Here is a 21,929-nt window from a genome sequence, read left to right as displayed (position 1 = left end):
AAATCACTCTTTCCTTAATCCTTCGATTTCAATGTTGAGTGAAAGTTCCAAATATACGAAATCAGTAAAACGTAGGTAATTCCCATTTTTACAATTCCAGCCACCACCCCCTCCTCCCAAAAGAATTAATCCTGCGTACGCTAGTAACTGTCATCATATTATTATTGCAACCACTCGCCACGAGTTATTGGAGAGTACAATCGATTACACTTGCTTCCACATCGTGAAGTATCATCAAGGTACTTAAGGAGGAAATCTAGATTTAGTGGGTGTACAGCATAGCAGGAATTATTCTTTACATACCAACTCCTTCCTTCTACCTCGATCGTCTCTTCTCTATACTTTCATATTCTTATTTGAAAACGTGTGTGAAATTTAAGGTACTTTGTGTTTGTCGGTGGGTGACAAACACTCAGGTGTAACAAACTATATACCTGCAGCTAATGTTTTCAATTAACATTCGACGATTTCATTTGGCGATTTGATGTGGTGTTTTTAAGTCCACTTTATGTACAGTAAGGCTAATTTGGACTGAACATACAGTTGAAAGTAGGATCCGAACCACTATGTGCCTCCACCCGGTATCGAACCCGGGATCCCTTGATTACAAGGCAACGACACTAAACATTCGACGACATAGTTCGATTGTGGATTCCGACGACCCGCAGTCATACAACAGAAGCATTGCTTTTCTTCCAACGGCTTCATTATCTGAATGTTGGCAGGAATGGAAACAAAATGAATTTGCAGCTGATCGGAGTTCAGTTACGTTCGTCAGTTCTAATGCTGAGGATTTCCCAATTGAGCACATTGTGGATGTGGTTTCGAGTCTGCTTTATTCACACATACGCTAATCAGTACTGGACATGCAATTTAGGTGAGATCCTAATCACTACATGCCTCCACCAGGCATCGAACCCTGAGCCCACTAAATACAAGGCGACGGACGTTATCACTACGCCATCAGGGAGGCCAGATAAATTCTGGTTGTGGCATTAGAGCCAGTGAAAACATACAGAAAGAGGAGCAGCTTGCGGATGCGTCGATCCAACAATGATTCAATTTCGAGGATATTGTTGTACACAGTATTGGGAGATGGTCCCTGTTAGAGTACTGCATTGAACCACTTTCGCTCGCTCAAACTGGAATATATAGAATATCAAATATCATTTCAATGTGACAATAATCGTACAAATACAGAGTGTCCCACAAAGGGGTTTACACTATTTGAATGTTAATAACAGAGAAAATATTACAGACAACCTGATGGAACTTTTTGTATCTGGATCTGTCATGATTAGTGCTTGTTGCCATTCATTTGTTTTTCTTTAATTTCAGTTCAGTTGCCAGTAGTGACAAGTAATTGACAAGATGGCTGGGAACCTTTCCGTTGTGCAACGGAAGTGGATGTTAAAGTGTTTTTGGAAATGTGAGAACATAAAAGAAGTGCAGAGACGATGGCCTAGCAGAATTTGATAATGCGCCGCCGTCACGTGTAACAATTACGAAATTACGCGACAAGTTTGAGAGGGAAGGAACTGTGTGTGATCTGGGACGGTGTGGCAGGAAGAAATCTGTATCGAACGAATGAGGGATGGAAGCAGTGGTGCAAACTTTCACAAGATCCCCCAAGAAGTCCATACATCGAATTCTGCCCGCCATCGTCTCTGCACTTCTTTTATGTTCTCACATTTCCAAAAACACTTTAAAATCCACTTCCGACGCTCAGCGGAAAGGTTCCCAGCCATCTTGTTAATTACTTGTCACTACTGGCAACTGGACTGAAATTAAACAAAAACAAATGAATGGCAACAAGCACTAATCATAACAGATCCAGATACAAAAAGTTCCATCAGGTTGTCTGTAATATTTTCTCTGTTATTAACATTCAAATAGTGTAAACCCCTTTGTGGGACACTCTGTATGTGTAAAATTGGTGCTGGTAGTTACAGCCCATAATCATCTATTCATTTTATTGATAAGATAAACTAAATTACATTTTAACATGGAGATGATGACTATGTTCACTGTAGTTTCAATTTCACTGAGTCTTTCACTTAACAAAGCATATTTGAAGGTCCACTACAACAGACAAATTACGGCTGTACGTAAACTACTGGGCTTCGAGCGTATACCGATCGTTTGCCTGTTCGAGCGTTATTCACTCGAGCGAAGTAACAGTAAATTCCGTAAGCCATCTAGCGTCATCCGTGCGAACTATTAGACGATCGAGCAAAAAGCCTCTATGCAGCACTACTGCAGCACGAACGATGCCCACACGAGCATCCTCATCTGCGTTGTACACGGCACACCGGTGCTTCATCTCACCTGTAAGGGAAATAATTGCTTGGTTGTTTTCTTCATTAGCTAGGGAGTTTTTTTTTCCTTGCCGGCGCTGAAATTATCATTCCTACTAGTCTTGATGCAGAATCTCCTTAGAATTAAGCCCTTGTTTGTAGAAAAGCCTCTTTAGCCATCATCAAAACGATAGCCCTTCCATCTGTTTTCAGAGTGAAATCTACACAAGGGATTGCATTGTTCTTGTGTGTTTCATTGTTACGCCATCGAACGAAATGTTGGAGGTATCCATCATCCAAGATTCACTGGCTTGTGCACTGGATTTCTTCAACTTCCATTCGAAAGTTATTGCATGACCTAACTGAGAATTCTGGGCCACTCTCAACATAGTTAATCATTCGAATAGTGCACGAGGATGTGCACGAAGCTCGTAATTCTCTGAAAGAGTGCTGCATCTACTTGTACGCGTATATCGTATTCGACAGGGCCCCCCACAATGTAGCAGCAGCAGAAAAATCCTATGATTTTCACTTTGTCAATCTTTTGGCAGAATTATTGAGAACCATCGTTCTAAATTATTTTGAAGATGATATCCGTACCAATGTAATTCATCAAAATTAACTGCTGTACTAGTGTTACAGTAGTTCTATTCCTATTTAATAACATTAGAGTATTCCGTTTGTCTACCTTCTCGCATTTCATTGTGTTGCTCACTACCCTTCATCAAAAATCTGGTATATTCTTGCATTACTATGTTGTAAGTGAACACAAGTGTATAGAAAGCAGCCACGTTGCCTTCTGGATTTCTGTAAATCCGTTTCTTCCTGTCAGTCCTCAGCTGCTTTTCAGGGATTGCAACGAGGTGGGATTCGAGTCGCACACAGGGTCCCGGATTCGATACCCGGTGGAGGCACATAGTGATTCCGACCCTACTTTAAACTTTAGGTCCAGCTCCAATTAGCCTTTCTGTGCATAAAGTGGACTTCAAACAAAAATTCAATCCGAGTCCGGTCCATAATCTGTCACTTCATCTTGTCACAAATTTACCTTCCAGAAACATTTTCTGAACGGTTGGGTTTTCAGACGACAAACGACGTTTTCTGCAAGTACAGCTAAAGCGGCTTGAGGTAAATGTGCTCTATGGATGCTGCAATGATGGAGAGAATCTTCAGCATAGCTTGAAACTGCAAATCATCCACGAGCCGGCTCTATCAGCATTTATCAAGTTACATCCAATGTTGGTCATTTGTGATAATCATATTTTAACTACATCTTGTCCATTGTCCAATTTTCTCTCACAAATCGCGCACAATTCAGATATTTTCATTCTGAAAAGGCAAAATATAATTTGACATAACAACAAAACACAAAGTTTAAGTAATAATACACAAAATATTAAAACAATTCACAAATTAACATACAATATAAGGAAATTCACAATAGCCAGTCCGATCCGATTTTCTCTGATTTTGGATACGTTATTCAGCAATGATTTCTGAGCTAGAAACTGTTTAAAAACCTTCTGAAGCAATTTTGCCCAGGTTTGATGGAAATTGCTTTAGATTGCCTGGACTAAGATTACGAGAGAAAAGAAAGTTCCAACTATCGATAATATGTCGATAATTACTTACTAGTTTCATTTTTTCCATGAAGCATTTAGAATAACACTGAAAAGAAAACAAGAATACTTTCAGAATTAATTATATAACGGAGAGTTGGGGTCAAAATATATGTATTTCAAGAGAACGTTTTGGAATTACGTGTTTACATATTCATTTCAGAAATTGACTGTCTCGGAAAATCAATGGACAATAACAATATGGCATAAACGTTCAATCAGGAATCCAATGGCGTATTCTTAAAATCTGACATGATTTACCGCTACAATTCTTATTTATTATATATATTTATTACAATAGAAATAAAACACCAATGCAGATATGCAAGTAAAACTAAAACAGAAGTCAAACAACTTCAAATCATCCGGCATTTTCTATACATGTGAAAGAAGTTGGTTTATCGGCGTTAACATGGGAGAATATGCCACGAAATCTCAATTGTACAAAAACTGATGTGGAATCAGAAAATACACAAAACGCTATGAAACTTTTGTACATTAACTTCAAACTTAGGGTAAACTGTAGTGTCAAACTTCTACTCTCTATTTAAAACACTGACCATATCTACTAGTAATAATTTCTAAACTTAGAGCATTAACATAAAATTCTACGAATAATATATGTTAAAAATAATATAATTTAATAGTTACTGGTAACTAAATAAAACTGTTACAAAATGCCTTAACCTGTCTGCGATTTTAAAATATAATATGAATAAATATATTAATATTTTTATTTATTGCGTAATCTGGCTCAAATTCTAATCCACTTCTGTGTTTGCTATAGAAATAAATAATCTGGAGGGGATTGATTGAATTGTGGTTTTAAGTCCACTTTATGCACAGAAAGGCAAATTGGGACTGGACCTGCAGTTTAATGTGGAATCTAACCATTATGTGCCTCCACCGGATATCGAACCCGGAACCCCTTGATTACAAGTTGATGACGCTACCACTGCGCCATCGGGTAGGCACGAGGGGACGGAAGGATACAATCCTACCTAGGGCACCAAATTATCATTTCATTTTCAATGCCTTTGTATTCCATTACTTTCCAAACAATTTGCGGCACAAAAGTTACATAAACTTTCAAGTTATTCGAAGCATGTGGTAACGTTATCAATACACAAAATGATATGCAATAGTGATAAAATTTCTCCCCAATATTGAATTGATCAACAACAACATTTTGTGCATACCTTAAATGTTTCTGTAGGAGCATCTGAGTTCCAGTTCCGCTTTATGTCCTCTGAAAAGAACAGGAGAGACATTAAATGTATTGCTAACATAACATTCATGCTGTATTCTGTGATATTTGTATAAAATTATTTTAATTCCCTTATCTTCTGCTTTCGGCCAAACTCAACGACGAGGATGATGACTGGTGATTGGGCATTGACGAAAGGACACCCGAGCTCACGTTAGGACTCGAAATTTCATTCACAAACACATGTGAGTTGTTTTCAAAAGATGTAAAATTTTTCAGAATGCCTTAATTTGGAATGAAATGGAATAAAGACGAAAGGAAAATTCAGCGTTAGAATAAGGATGAAAGGAATTAACAGGAACATCAAAAATATAAATCCATTCTACGTTAAAATCGTCGAGAAAATTGACATATATTTTTCATTCTTCCGATTTTGAAGGACGTTGTTCCTTCACTTAATGCGTTCGGCGATGTGAGAGTATCATTTGCAAATAATTGAAAAATGTTTAAAAATATTTTTTTATTATAAAAAAAATAATCAATATTTTTCGTAACTTACATTAAAAAAACGCAATACTCCGTTTTTGTTATACAACCATTACCAGATTACGACACATGTGCTGAATGCAATTAAAAAAAGGCAACAACCACGTGAAAATGGAATGCCACCTAAACTTATAGATTAGTACATAAGAGACAAACAAGAAATACATATTAAACACTTGAATAATTGCGTTGTGATCTTCTCCCCTTCTTTACCGTTATGCGCGGCAGATTCCTGGGACGGAGTGTATAAATATTGCTCTTTTTCTAGGACTTGTAGCGTCGAGACGAGCTTCAGCCAAAATGTTAATGAGAAACATTTTTCGCCTTGATATCATCTAATCGATGCCAAAGTTTGTCACTGTTGTATAGCAACACCCTGTATATGTTGGTATCTTGAAATTGATTCGTTCTTACCTCCACAAATACCAAGTTTCTCTGAGCATTCTTCTGTGACCTTCCTCCATTTTCCCTGAAATCATGACAGAAAGATGAAAAATCAATATTTACTTCATGTATACAACCGCCATATTTAATATTCCCTGTAACTTTCTTAGTCACAGGCTGATATTACCTGACTTTTCTGACTATTAAAAATGGTTAGCTTTTCCATGAATTTCATAGTCGTAGCTGATTTTCCAGACTTTTCCCTGACTTTCTTACTTGATAATTGATTTCTTTGAAATTCTGAATTCTAACATTTCCACTTTAGTAGCAATTTGTTAAATTCTATGAAGTAACATCTAAAGTACTTACTACGGTGACCTTTTGAACGCATTTTGTCAGTAACCAGGCACTGTCACAAGTATCAGCTGAAAAAAATCAAAAGTGAGTCCCCCTTACATACCAGAAATAAAAAGATTTCTCGTGTATTTACTATGAAACTAAATTTATTTTTCTCACTCGCAACATTCCTGCGAATTGCGTTTTCTTCTATCGAATGGAGTACATTTTCAACAAAAATATTTCTTTAGTTCTCATACTATAAATAGAAATCGTGGAGATAATTAATTTGTTACCATTAGAAGTAATATTAGATATGAATATAACATTTTAATTTGAATGTGTGTATGCTGAATATGATTTTTCTTCTTCAATTTGCCATTCTAGAAATCTACAATATTTTATGTCATGTCATTCAATTCAAAACATTTTTTTGCAAGAATGGAATTGCTTTCACGGACTCCATTGTTAAATCAATTCCTACTATCTTTTACTTTTCTTTAGTATGTCTCTCTCTTTAGTATGAAGGAAGAATGGCAGATATTGTTATATGTGTAAGACAACGTGTATAAGTTTATATTTGTAATTTTAAATTGACTGAACGGTGTACCAAAGGAGATTTGAAGTTTCAACCAGCCGGAAATGCATTCGAGATATTACTAAAACATGGAAAATTAAATTCCTTTGGTCTACTTTTACATTGCATCCAGAGCACACTGTATATTTCATGGACTCACCCTTTAGATTTATTAGAAATAATTTGGGAAGCAACATTTACATCTCCCATGGTGCAGTGGGAAAGCCATCATTTTGTAACCTCGGGTTCAACACTCGGTGAAGTAAATAGTGGTTCTAATCTCAGTTTAAACTGTAGATCAAGCCTAGATTAGCCTATCTGTGCATAAAGTGCACTTGAACCAAAAAAAGACTCAAGCAGAATTTAACAAACTGCAACAATTCAGTAATTCAGTACAAAAGTAACATTCAAAATTCTCTTAAATATTTCATGCTGTTAGTAAAGCAATTTGGAAGAATAAACTTGCCTTTTAAATTTCCACATTCAGCGGCAACCACGTCCGTATATATTGAACTCTTTCCTTTAATTTTGTTAATCCTTTTCATTTCTTCGATATAGTCTGGATTTATCTTATTGTCCTTAACCTGGAACAAAAAGTCTTTCTCGAAATAATTTCTGGTTTCTATGTGGAATTTTAACTAAGGTTAAGCATCTGGTGGATGTTGAATGTTTGGTATTGGTAATCTTTAGAACTAATTAGTTTTCTAAATTTAATAAATTTTTACCTTCTTGTCAAATTGTAATAAAATAATAAACTGAGTTTCATTAATGGAATATATTAGTGTAGAGTGATAAATGTTCATAAAAATGTTGGAATGTCAGTTTTATGGTAAGTATTATATTTTTCTTGGAAATAATATTAAATGTTTAATTGATGAACTGTATAGAAATCCCACTATGATAGATCTAAATACTGTATAGACTAAAATAGCAAATACGATAATTTACGTTTGTCATTAAAAAAAATTCTTTCGCCTTGGTATTTGTGTTGATAAGTTCCGTTAGGTTTTCTCCTTAAAAGATGCAAATATGACAAAGTCTAGGAAAGGATATAAGATTTGTTCAAAGAAATCTTATGAAATTGAAAAATCTTTACATGCATAAATTAGGAAAAGTCAACAAGACAAGAACGTAAGTGAGATTTTCAATTGGCTATTACATTCAATAGCATCCATATAAATTTTAAGTAAAATGTCAATATGACTCATAGGTGTATCTTGAGACCTAACTTCAAGGGGGGAGGACAGAACCGAACTTGGAGTTTTACTTTTGGAGAACAGAATCAAAAAGTTTTCAATCCCAAAAAAATATTATCCAGGACTGTTTTGATAACTTTTACATTTGCAAAATCATAACTTTGCATTACTTTTCTCCTCATGTTCCAGGCCAAGTTACGCCTATAACATGAATGCTAGTTTAAAATGTACACAGCTAATTTTTCAAATATTTCTTCGATTTTTAAAAATGATGACAAATTTTTTAGATGATATGAAAATTACATTGTCTTTGGAGTAATCCAAAAAAAATATGTTCAAAATCAATGTTTAAAATGAATGATCAAAATGCTTAAAATATGACGAGTAAGAAATATTAAAGATATGTAAATGAGAATGAATGATTTCATTTAACCTAGTATTTAATATATTTGTCTTGTTTTATATGCCAGTTTTTGATAATCGCGGCGATAAAGATGATGATGATTAGCTGAAACCGATGAAGTACACTCACAAAGAAATACTTATGCCCGGCCAAGAATTGAACTTGGAACTTTAGGTGGTAAGATGGTGCATCGACCACCATGGTGCTCTCAGTCACCGAGATGGCTGAATTAATTTTTTAAGAAAAGTAGAAATTTATTATCTTCATTTTGGTTATTGTATGACGATTTTCTAACTCCTGGTTTAATTGAGACTATGAGCATGAATGGATGATTAAATAAAATGAAGAATCCACGCGCTGGCCAGTTTTCGAATTTGGGGCCTCTCAGACAAGATTAAAATGACGATTTATATTTGCTTTACTATTAGGGATCGAAAGATCCCACAGAAACCCAAAGTTTGTATGAAGTAAAACAACACTTCTCAAAACTTGGGTTTGGGAAGATTTTTTTAAAAAAATAGAGAATGACGAAGACATGAGTATACCGGCAAAAATAATTCTCATCCAATATTCTTACGAGCAATGATGTTCAAAATCATGTCTCTTGTGAAATTTATAAAAAAGGTAAAGTGCTCCCCTGTGCATAGCACTACGCCATGAAGGCGTATAGGGGGTGTGGGGGTAACGCCCCATACTGTGTTAAATTTTACTCATTAATGATTTGTAAGTGGTTTCTTTGATAAACTATTCATTAGTTTTCGATGCTAGTACTATAAATACACAACCTAAAATAACAAAAATAAACATGAGAACATACCATCCCAAATTTCTCCAGGAAACACTTAGTCCAGCACTGTAATAAAAAAAACAATCTTATATGAGAGACTACACAATTCGCAATACTTCAATATTAATTACATATGAAAAATATTTGTTTTGTAATAATTTCTGCAAATATAATAACTTTTTTTAATTATCAGTACAGAATAAAAATATATCTAGAACCATATTTTCATCATCTAAAATTGTTAATATTGAAGGAATTATTGGATATTTTATTGATTATATAATCTAAAAATTATGGTTTGTATGTCTTACTTTGTTCTGTTGAAAATTCCAATTTCAGAACAAATTGTGCATTTTTATCAAAATAATACTCTTACATACACTCCAATAGCAAAATAATGTAAATTGCAAAAATGTCGTACATACCTTGAATTCGTCGCTAGCGTTTAGTCTGACCCAGTTACTTTTTAGCTGTTCTGAAATGTTTGAAAACAATAAAGTCATATGAGATATTCTTGATAAATAACTATGATTACATTTTAAATATTATATCATGTAGAAAATCTATCACGACAATTGTATTCTTAACTGCAATGTTTATGTACATACAAGACTTCAGACCAATTGTAGATGTATGTACAAGTTATAAATTCCCTAGGGAACATTTATAATCTGAAGAGAAATTGAATCCATATGTAAATATTATGTTTAGAGATTTTATGTTTACATTACTTATCAACGACTTACTGAATTGCATACAAAATTCTCAAAAGTTGCTTTTCGCCGACAAATGTTACGTTATAATCAGTGATGTGCCGTAGACTATAAGTTTAAATCTACATGCGTTGTCTACACGTAATCTACGCGTAGATTACATTGGGTTGTAGTTTACATAAATTACGTAGACAATCTAAAGTGCATTAAAATTAATTTTCAAGGGTTTCATGAAAGAAAAGTGACATTTTCAACTATATTGGTTCCTAACGAAATGAAAAGTATCCTATTTACAACAAAATTTCTCTTCTCTTCTATTATCAACTATAGAAGAAAATAAATAATATGCAAAAAACAACAACAGATGGCAGTCATGAGACAAAAGTGGTATTTTCCCCATAAAATACTAGAATATTTCCTATATTAGGTTTCTTCCAAGGTGAAAAATTGATCGAATTTGGAAGAAAGAGTTTGAAAAGTTCTTCTTACACATCAGCAACTGATACTCAGTATAATTTTCTTTTAATTCCACGCCGCCCTTTGCTAAGTTATCACCTTTCGCCATGTTGTTTACATGGATTACAACATGTACGTGTATAAAATAATCTCCGTGTAGAATGTAGACTATCGTTGTTTACGCGTAGACGCACATCACTTGTTATAATGCAAAATAATATGCTGTGAAAACTGCTTGAAGTTACAGGAAAATGTAAACAGAGTGAATTTCTTGGTGTAAAAATAACAAGTTGAAGTTCAACCCCACAATATTGAGATTAGTAATGTTTCCACACCGAGCTCAGATTTAATAGCAATGTTAAAAGGTTTACTAACGGTGCTTTCAGAAATTTAGGTTTTATAATCCGATCAAGCCATGACTTCATGAAAAGAGAACCAGTAAAAGTACTTTACTATTCCAGAGTATTGTCAAAACTAGAATATGGATCAGTAACCAAAAATCCTACTCAAAAGATTTTATTAAAAAACATTCAGTCAAAGTTCCTTATATACCTCAATTCAAAGCGTATGGATATTATCCAATCTACTATAAGAGTACAACTTTAGTAAAGTAGCCTTCTATCAGTAAGTGACTTGCTCTTTCTCTGCAAAGTAATTAACTGTTTCCAACATATCCTCATCCGTGACACTGATACAAAATATCCCAATGCCAAAGAGTGAAAACGCAAGTTCTTTCAATCTCTCTGGTTTGGAGAGAGTACAACTCATTCAGCACAAGTGCAGATGAAAATAACACCATTCATATTTTTGGTATTAGTTTATACAAGCTCAAAAAGACAATTACTGAAGCATTGCAGTGAATCTATTTTAATTTTGCTGTGTAATTTTTGAAGTGTGGACATTACAAAAAAATAGTTTGTATGAATCATATTTTAGAAAAGTGGGTAGTATCATTGTTGTACTGAATCACTCAATTTTTAAACTAGTAAGGTTTTCTTACCCATAGTAATATGTTCTTCTGCCATGCATTTTTCCACAGCTTGTGCCCATTTTCCCTGAAATGATGAATGTTATTTGCATTTATAATGTATTTACAAGACAAGTTGCAAATCAAATAGAGCAAATGCAAATTGAAAAATATTGTTTGAAATCGCAAGCCGAAATTAAAGGGAAACGATATAGTAACAATAAGTGTATCAAATCTCCTTAACAATAATTCTCTACTGCTATAATTGAGCGAAACATCTCCGTGAACATGTTTATTTAGTTGAGAAACTTCGATTTTATGGTACTCTCCAATTCACCTTACACAAACTACCTCGCTTAGATCCTTGACCAAGACTGGCAAATACCCGGCGGTGAGGGTCACGAAGAAGATGAAGAATAACTTTTAAAAAATGTAAGAGAACCCACATACCTTGTTGTATCTTCTTACGCATTTTGACAATTCCCAAGCATCATCACAATTAGTAGCTGAAAAGAACGTGGAGAAAAATTATAGAAATTTACCCAGTGACGAGGTCAAGCCTATCCTAACATATTTATCTATTTACGTGTTTTGTGATTTCTAATTTCATTAAGTCATGTTTAATACCAGAAAATTAAAATTCTATGTTTTACCATATTACCGTAAGATTGCCATCCCTGCCTAGTATTGGAGTTCCATATGTAGCGAGACACTTTTACCAGAGACTCTTCTGGTCTTATACCCTGTATGTAGTTCACGTGTGAAGGTCTAATTTACACGGACAGGCACTGGAGGTCTGACTCACGGTGCCTCATAATAGGGGCGAATCGTTTTCTTGTAACGTTCTTTTCAGACAGGGAGGGCCTCCTCGATGGCGCAGTGGTAGCGTCGTCGCCTTGTAATCAAGGGGTCTCGGGATTGATACCCAGTGGAGGCACATGGCACAGTGGTTTGGATCCCACTTTAAACCGTAGGTTTAGTCCCGATTAGCCTTTCTGTGCATAAAGTGGACTTAAAACAACAAATTAATCAATTTTTCATACAGGGTTAGTAACTGATCATCACACAATATCATAGTGATTATTTCGTAAGCGATATTAATATTATTCTTTTCCTTTAGTGATTGTTAGGCAGTTAGGTTCAATACCTCTCTGTGTATGTATACTGGGATCGCTAAGAATATTCCAGTTCTGAACAAGCTTCAGGAAATCACTTCTCGATTTTTGGGGTCCAGAACTGTCAGGAAATTTTCCAATTGTCGTGGGTTAAAAGTGCTTAATTCTCCACATTTTCTGCATTAAGAATGGGGACAGTGTCTGGAAGCGGGTACATTCATTTCAGAAATGCGAAAACTGCCACTTCAGGGAGAAATATTGTACATAATTCGAAATTATCAATTTTGGGAAATTCTGAATATTTCTATCTCTAACATTGGGATTTAATTTATTTCGCTTCCCGACCCCAAACTTCTGTCACTAGTGAATTATAACCGTATGGTATGGGATACTTTGAATGATGTAGAATTGTAGGTCAGTTTTGAAGATTAAATTTGCAGAAACGAATTTCAATCGGCTTGAAGTGAAAGGTCTTGTGACTCTTTGCAAAAATGTCATTTCATTAATGTAGGAATTTTTTATACATTTTCTACGTTTCTGAACACAGTTTAGTGTTTTTGCATGTGAAGATATTGATCCCTATTACCAAATAAATTGTCACTCTTGAGTGCTTCAAGAACTGAGAAATAACATCAAACAAACTATTGACAACTTCTGCACCAGCATATGCAAAAAATACATTAATTAAAAAAATGTACGATACAAGAGAAAAATTTATTAAAATAATCATAGACAATTTGCCGAACAATACTTGTGCTTCCCACTGTACAGCTGCAACAATTTTTATAACCCGAATTTTCCGCCATGTGAAGGAAAGTACATATGAACTCTTTTGTGCGTAGAAATCTGTGTAATTTGTAGGGATGATTTTTGTTTAGATTACCTGATAATTGGTGAAATGACGCGAAAATTACAGCATATTTCGACAATCTTAAAACTATGTTTAACCAATTTATAAGCTATGTAAGAGAATTATATATACATATACGTACATACATATACATGTAGAACACATCCCACAATAATTGTTATTATAAAATGACATATACGAGTACCTGTAAGGTTTCTACAGTTAGTAATCATATCATCTATAGGCTGTGTATCTTTCCGCTGTTCTTTGTGGATCTTTTTTAACTTCTCGGCAAAGCTGATATCTATCTTATTATCCTTGATCTGGAAGAATCAAATGTTTCAACAGTACGTTCGTGGGATACAATGTAGCAGAGTCATTGTGTACGTATCTTTGTTGAATTCTAATTTCGCTCTGAAATTTTGTTAAAATCATGTCAGTTGATTTGACATTGTTATTATCTAGTTGTTTGAGTGAGGAAACATCTATACTCAGAGGTGTGTAGGAAAATTTTGCACTATTGCCACATGCACTCACAACTGTTTGAAAGTTTTTTAGGGGATTAATTATATCAATTTATATTTAATTGCATAATACAAGGGTCGTTTTAGGTTGACCAGGACTTTCGTGCGTAAAATATTAATGAAACAATGTAGCGCTGCATTACTTCAGCAGGACAGACCATGATTCCTTGCGAGTAACCATGATCCTTTGCGATGCATTTGGCGGATGCCGAATAGTATAAACAAAGATGGCGGCAAGTAGTGTATCTGTTGCTGTGGAACTGCGGTGTATAATGAAATTTCTCGTGAAGGAGAAGGTGAAACCTGCTGAAATTTGGCGTAGACTGCAAGCACAGTATGGTGAACAAACACTGTCACGGGCAAGAGTATACGAAAGGTGTCAACAGTTCAGTGAAGGACGGGAGTTGGTAGCAAAATGAACCGCACGGACACGTTTGCCCAACTGCAGTCACTCCGGTGAATATCGTGCGTGTTCAGCAAGTTATCCTTGCAAATCTGCGAGTAACAGTGCATGACGTAGCGCATACAGTCAATATCGGTGTTGTACGTGGGGCCGTTGGAAAGAAAAGACCTGGAATGTTGTCGAAACATGTCATTCTTCTCCATGACAATGCCAGGCCATACACGGCCCATTTGACTCAAACAACGCTGGCCAACTTGCACTGGGAGGTTTTACCACACAGTCCTTACAGTCCAGATATAGCCCCAGTGATTTCCACTTGTTTGGGGCTCTTAAAAGAGCATTTGGGCGGGACGCAATTCCAGACAGATGAGGAACTCAAGAACGCTGTCCTGCAGTGGTTACGACACCAACCTACATCTTTCTACGCCAAAGTCATCACGGAACTTCCACAACGATGGCAACGGTGTCTGGATGTTCAGGGGGAATACTTTGAAAAACTGACATAGTTTGGTGCCTCTATGTATGTATATTTCCTGTCTAGAAATAAAAGTCCTGGTCAACCTTGAACGACCCTTGTAATTAGAATGTAAAGACTTCTAGAATATTTATATTCTATTTTATCAATATGTTCTCGTTATGGACCCCGTTCTTATAATAGCTATATGTGATGCAAAAATACCGTCATATTTGTTGAATATTGGACTTGATTTGATTTATTTGTTGTTTTAAGTCCACTTTATGCACAGTACGGCTAATCGGGACTGGACCTACAGTTTAAAGTGGGATCCGAAACACTTGTGCCTCAACCGGGTATCGAACCCGGGACCCCTTGATTACAAGGCGAAGACGCTACCACTGCTCCATCGGAGAGGCTAGAATATTGGACTTGACAACGTTGTCACATCATGTACAGGAATCTACGATTTTTTTTCTTTTGTGAGATATTTTTATTTAAATATGACACCAACACATCTTTGCCCGGCAGTCACATTTTGGGTCCACTGTTATACTCAGTATTAAAGATTCATATTTTGCAAGTAAACATAAGGATATTTCCAACGTTCGTTGAAATTACATTCAGAATATGTATTAATATAGGTTTAACTCGTTTTCTCAATAACCGAGTTAAAGTGCAAACTTTTTAAAATTTATGGGCCTCCCCGATGGTGGTAGCGTCGTCGCCTTGTAATCAAGGGGTCCTGGGTTCGATACCCGGTGGAGGCACAAATTGGTTCGGATCCCACTTTAAACTGTAGGTCCAGTCTCGATTAGCCTTTCTGTGCATGAAGTGGACTTAAAACACCAAATCAATCAATCAATTTTTAAATTTATCACTACATTCGATTAGTGGTGCTCAAGTATGAATAATGTACAGGGCGAGAAACATATTATATCAGAGTGTGCATTCTCGAATGAAATATGAGAGTAGATTGTGTCTACATCATTTTCTTTGTTTCTTGTACAAATGCACCAAAAATATTTACTGAAATAACAAAACCTTATTTACGTTTCTATTAATTCTGAAAATACCGTACCATTTACAGCAAGTTTAATCATTCTTACCACTTCAATACATAATTCTCCAAATAATATAAGTGGTGTACGTACATTACCAATAAGCGAAAAACTAAAAAAAATCCATGAAAAAGTTTGGACTGTAGAAAAGACATCTGCAACTTTAAAAGTGCTATTTATCATTGTTGCCACCAGTGGTGGCGATCGGAGGGGGGGCGTGGGGCAGTTTCCTCCCACTTTTTCCACTCTTGCCTCCGCACTAAGCTAAACCTTATAAAAAAGAGAAAGTAAATTGTCCTTGCACCCACCAGTTTAGGCGCGTTGCCCCCAGTTTTGGAATCCAATCGCCGCCACTGGTTGCCACATATATTATTTTAAGTGTTAAAAAATAAAATATATTTTCCAGTTTCAAAGTTACAAAAAAATTTCAAATTTCATACCCTTACGTGAATATATTTCAGCTACAGACGTTCAACCAATCCCAACAGCCATTTAAAACAATTTCCACTTCTTACACGATAATAATTACTTTTGAATTGAAAAACGAAAAACAAAAGTTAGTATTTAACATTTACTTACTATTCCCAGTTCTTCCATGAAACATTTGTTGAAACACTAGAAGATAAAAATAATTCAGTATTTTAAATAAATTATGTAAGAGACCTCAGAAACTTAACCAATTGCTATCAATGTTCAAAATGTAGAAAGGTAAGAAGGACAATATTACACCTTCTGTTTCTTTCTTTTCCAAGCTCTGCTATTTCTAAGAATGCTCTCGACAGAGAAAACACTATCGTTGCTATTTTTTGATTATATATCAATCATCCACAATAATTATATTACCCATAGAACTTTTTATTGAAAAGAAGTTAATTTTGACACTATAACTAAACAAAAAGGGGCTCCGGCATTTAATAAATATATTTAAAATAATGCACATTTGTTGATACTGTTATTAGAGAAACTTTGAATTATCTTCAAATAGAGAAATTTTTGAAGTTTCATGTTTTCTAAATCAAAACACTAATTATTCTTATTCTTAAAGACTTAATATTTATTTCTGTATTTTATCTGGAAAGCAGAATTCTAAAATCAAAATTAATTTGAAAAGCCATATAAATGATTTAACTCATATGTATACTTCGTCATACTTTGATCACTCACCTTGAAATTCTCCGTAGCATTGTTCTCTGTATTCCATTCCCGTTTCAATTGTTCTGTAAAGGAAGGAAATAACTTCGAAAAGTATTACAACAAATAAGGACGAATTTAGAGGGTCCGAACTGCGCTTTCAAAATAAATTTATTAAGTCCAAAATTAAATAAGCGAAATACTTGTTTACTGTTGCATATTAAGTCGATATTTTTGCACAGAACTTACATGAAGTTAAAGGCTAGATTGTGATGACCTTATTTTTCATCCATTGGGCCTAACAATTTAATAAATAACTCATTTTAAATTTTGTGACACCAATTTCTTTGGTAGGATATTTTTTGTGACTTTAACTAGACATAGCTAGACTAGACTAAGCTAGGAATACGTGTTGTTATATCTATTGTTATTTCATCTTTTCCCTGTTATGTAACGATAGTTATTATTAATTGAGGTATTTTTTTTTAAAAAAAAATACAGTAAAACGTCGTTAATTCGGACCCTGATAACCCGTACTCAGTTTTATCCGGACAGGCAAGAGGCAAAGGAAAGCAGAATGCAATGTTTTAAATGTGGCTAGAAGTCAACAAGAGAACTTCCCAAAGAAAAGGCAGCCAACCACTGATGAAATTCTGTTTCCCGCAAACTTTGTACTGTACTGTATAGTGTAATTAGGCCTATGCCCTTTAAATACACCATCATAAACGTGTTTTGTTGCTATAAACGGAGTTTTAATGCACTTTCTACTGTTGTTTAAGGCTATTTAAGTTAATCCAGACTTCCGTTAAACCAGTCAACTTATCCCCCCATTAGTCCGGATTAACGAGGTTGTACTGTATATTTATTTATACATATTAATTATTAATCTATTAGTTATAAACTTCATCATTATTACTACATATAAAACACTTGGTTCGGATCCCCTTGCGAAATACATTTCTAGAGATGGCCTAGCAACAAATAAGAAATTGTGTGCAATAATTTCTCAGATGCAACAATGTATTCGTACATTAAATGAGCTTTCATTAGTAATTATGTGTTGTGTTATTCCATATTGGTTCTACACTATTCGCTAAGGATAATACCACAATGTAACCTCAATATCGTGCCGTAGCCCTATCTCTGAAAAAAAGCACATCTTAAATGATATGCTACGTGAGCTCCCTTCTCATTTGAAAACCTGGAGGTAATTCCAAGATGTCGGCTTTCAAGATGGCCACCATGATGCATACTAGACCATCTGGTGTGTCCCCACCATCATTACCCATATCTGAAGTTTCATCGTCCTCCATCAAGCCCTTCTCAAATTCAAAGGGTGGTGCTGGACTTTTGCCTCACCCTGTTGTATTTTATTTAAGAGGAAAATAAATCGTCCAGTTGAATGTAATCAATAAAATAACTGAAAATGCAAGAGCGAAATGACGAAAATTACCAATAATGAAGTGATGCTAATTTTTCTTTACAAAGTGTACATCTTCACTACACACACACAAACACACCCCCTAAATACATAGAGACTTTATGACACAATCTGAGGACGAATCAAATCATTTTCCCCAACGTCACCATATTTCTAAATCGACTATTTACAGCTAGTGAACATAATTGCACTGTTAAATCTCTTTATTTTGCAAGTGCAGGGACATAATTAACCTTACCTTCTGAAATACCGCGAAGTTTCATGCATTTATCTAGAGATTTTAACCATTTTCCCTGTAAAAGAAAAGGTGCAGGGACATAATTAACCTTACCTTCTGAAATACCGCGAAGTTTCATGCATTTATCTAGAGATTTCCATCATTTTCCCTGTAAAAGAAAAGGTGCAGGGACATAATTAACCTTACCTTCTGAAATACCGCGAAGATTCATGCATTTATCTAGAGATTTCCACCATTTTCCCTGTAAAAGAAAAGGTGCAGGGACATAATTAACCTTACCTTCTGAAATACCGCGAAGTTTCATGCATTTATCTAGAGATTTCCACCATTTTCCCTGTAAAAGAAAAGGTGCAGGGACATAATTAACCTTACCTTCTGAAATACCGCGAAGTTTCATGCATTTATCTAGAGATTTCCATCATTTTCCCTGTAAAAGAAAAGGTGCAGGGACATAATTAACCTTACCTTCTGAAAAACCGCGAAGTTTCATGCACTTATCTAGAGATTCCCACCATTTTCCCTGTAAAAGAAAAGCACATTACAAATAACTACATTCGAGCACAATTTAATAGTGAAGTTCATCATATATCTACATCATTATGCTTTCAATTATACTCAATAATACAAGTAGGAAAGAAAGAGAAGCTTAATTTGCGGAGTCTGATGCCATATGCATTGTTAGGCCTACGCGGAATTGTAGGTTAGGAATTTATAGGTTAGGAGGTCCAGTTTTAGAGCTCTAAAACATTCAGTTTTAGCGTTTAGTGGAAGATGGGTGTGCACCGCAACAGACTCTAAATTGAATGAGGTGTCTAAAAATAAGGTATTGAACTGTGGAGCAATTTAGAAGCTGCATTTTGAACCTCTAAAGGAACAGTATTGTTCCCTATGAGGAACTGAGTTCCTACATTCGTGACCTGTGCAAATTAATTCTTGTCAATATAAACATCCTTTCCATAGGAAAGTAAATGTTTGCGTATCTACCATGGTTTCATATTTGTAGGGACATTTCTGCTCTTCAATAGCGAACCTTCATTGTACCTTTACTTCAGTAACCAATGTTAAAATATTCAAAATATAATAAAATAGGTATTGACATGTATGTGGTAATAACTCACAGCATAACCACCGTCACGAGAAATGAAGAAATATAAGAATGGAACACTGCACCTACCTTATGATATTGTTTTACGCATCTTGAAAGTTCCCAGGCTTCTTCACAAGTTGTTGCTGAAAACAATCCAGTGTTAAAGATTGGTTTTCTGAATTCTTGAACATTAAATATTATGAAAAAAATAGAAAATACCATGTTAGCAAATGGAGCATGGTCATGCTAGTAGTTCAGTAACAGTTGTTCGGGACAATGCCATTAGCAGTACCTGAAGGAAGTTCAAAACTTACCTTATAATTTTTTTTCATAATTTCAATTGTTATGGCTATCACATAATTTTTCTAACTAACTCTCTAGCCTTCTCAAACCCGAAGGTTTAATTGCTGCAGCAACACAAGCTCTCCACCTGTCCCTATCCTGGGCAAGATCAATCCAATCTTTTCCATCCTGAATGATTTCCTTTAGCTCCATCTCAACGTTGTCCCTCCATCTTCGTCTTTGTCTTCCTACAGGTCTCTTACCATCAGTTTTCACAATAGAATCCTGTAAACTCTTCTTTCCTCTTCCATTCGTGCCACATAGCCTGCCAATCTTAAGTCTTCTTGATTCAATTATGAGTGAAACATAATTTTCTTACAGAAATAAGTGATGTCAGCGGTAACTGCGAATCTATAAATAATTGTTGCACCCATCGAGGATAGAAAATTCAATTTTTAGGGCACGTGGCGTATTAACGAGACCTGAAGGAACAAAACATTAAGAAAAATTGTTCACCATGATGCCCTCAAAGTTTGTTGATGTTTTAAGATGTAAGCCTGTCAGTGTGACAAAGGATGTCACAGTCACAGACAAAACTTTCGCAGGAGATCAAAGCGTGGTTGTTAATCATAAATGAATGAATGAATGAGGTAAAATGTTTGAATGCTTTGGCACGTAGCTATAACCATTTCGCACCCTTCAACGTACGCGTATGTACGAGGAAAAATTGATTTACCTGAAATCCATACCTTAAACTTTAAAAAGGGATGTAAACAGCTCCTTGAGAAATGTTAAAAATGCAAGGTTGTAAACAGGCCTAGACAGGACTTACACAACACATTAGGAAGGTAAAGGAGCAGTTAGCCCCAACTCCTTGCCCTTGAAAAAAAAAGGGGGGGGGAAGTAAACTATCCTTATCCCCTAGTTGGGAATCCAATCGCCGCCACTGGTAACGAGAGACTGAAAACTTCCTGATAAATAGTTAAAAACATTTGTTAAGACACTGTCATGAATGATAAACATTTGGGGAAGATATATATTTGTGTATGACTGGATACATAAGGGATTTGAAAGGGACAGGCAAGTTATATCTAAAACAAATCATCTGCAGACATGCTTTGAGTAAGTGGAAACTTAAAAACTAAACAAACATTCGGTTGGATTAAATAATAATTTAGATATTTTTTCCCTTCTGCCATTAGAAATTCTGATATGCTTAGGTACGTAGATAAACAAGATTTTGACTCACCACTTAATTTCCCACATTCAATAACCATGTTGAGCAAGTGCTTTGTATCTTTGCCTTGTCGTTCGTAATCTTTCTTCACCAGTTCGACAAACGCGAAATTCAACGTCTCATTCATCACCTGAAATAGGAATTCAAACGTATTGGTTCAAATATCGAAGCTCTATTTAATCACTTGACAAATATACAAGTGTCCTGATTACTTGGTGCTTGTGATTGGCTTTTTTTAGACACCTGTGGTATTCTGTACTGGCTTAAGCTTATGACTTACCTTTAATATACCGTCTGAAATTAAAATCAAAATTTGTTGAATTTCATCTACTTTTTTATAATTTCGTTTAGTCAGATCTCTGTCTCACAGGACACCAGATGGGTAAATAGGGGGATGGTCCCTCTTGTCCTCAGTAAGCAAGAAAAAATAATCGCAGATAATCGCAGTTTGTATGGTATTTAATAGTATACGTAATATGTGTACGTGTCTTCCAAATTTTCCCGTTCTCCTCTGCCTCCATTTTGCCTAACGTCTTCACAGTTGTTTCGCTAGTTTATTCAAGATGAAGAAGGTAAATGATTATAATTAGATACAATTGATGAATGAAGAAATACGAA

At 35.2% G+C, this 21,929-nt stretch overlaps 1 protein-coding gene across 1 annotated transcript in view; it reads right to left on the bottom strand.

The window, feature by feature from the left end:
- Positions 1–21,929, bottom strand: part of LOC145980704 (uncharacterized) — a 75,415-nt gene that overhangs the window by 21,936 nt on the left and 31,550 nt on the right. The window contains exons 5-19 of the mRNA XM_083113767.1: positions 21,324–21,441; positions 19,880–19,935; positions 19,171–19,225; positions 17,060–17,112; positions 16,475–16,510; positions 13,659–13,776; positions 11,939–11,994; positions 11,522–11,576; positions 9,778–9,827; positions 9,383–9,418; positions 7,433–7,550; positions 6,423–6,478; positions 6,084–6,138; positions 5,116–5,165; positions 3,930–3,965 (exon numbers count right to left, since the gene is read on the bottom strand). Of these exons, the coding sequence (XP_082969893.1) occupies positions 3,930–3,965; positions 5,116–5,165; positions 6,084–6,138; positions 6,423–6,478; positions 7,433–7,550; positions 9,383–9,418; positions 9,778–9,827; positions 11,522–11,576; positions 11,939–11,994; positions 13,659–13,776; positions 16,475–16,510; positions 17,060–17,112; positions 19,171–19,225; positions 19,880–19,935; positions 21,324–21,441 (948 nt within the window). The remainder of the gene's footprint in view (positions 1–3,929; positions 3,966–5,115; positions 5,166–6,083; positions 6,139–6,422; positions 6,479–7,432; positions 7,551–9,382; positions 9,419–9,777; positions 9,828–11,521; positions 11,577–11,938; positions 11,995–13,658; positions 13,777–16,474; positions 16,511–17,059; positions 17,113–19,170; positions 19,226–19,879; positions 19,936–21,323; positions 21,442–21,929) is intronic.

The sequence above is a fragment of the Lepisma saccharinum genome, chromosome 28, assembly GCF_977018435.1.
Source record: "Lepisma saccharinum chromosome 28, izLepSacc3.1, whole genome shotgun sequence".
Classification (NCBI taxonomy): domain Eukaryota; kingdom Metazoa; phylum Arthropoda; class Insecta; order Zygentoma; family Lepismatidae; genus Lepisma; species Lepisma saccharinum.
The sequence above is the reverse complement of the archived record's forward strand: the minus strand, read 5'-3'. Positions and strand labels throughout refer to the sequence as shown.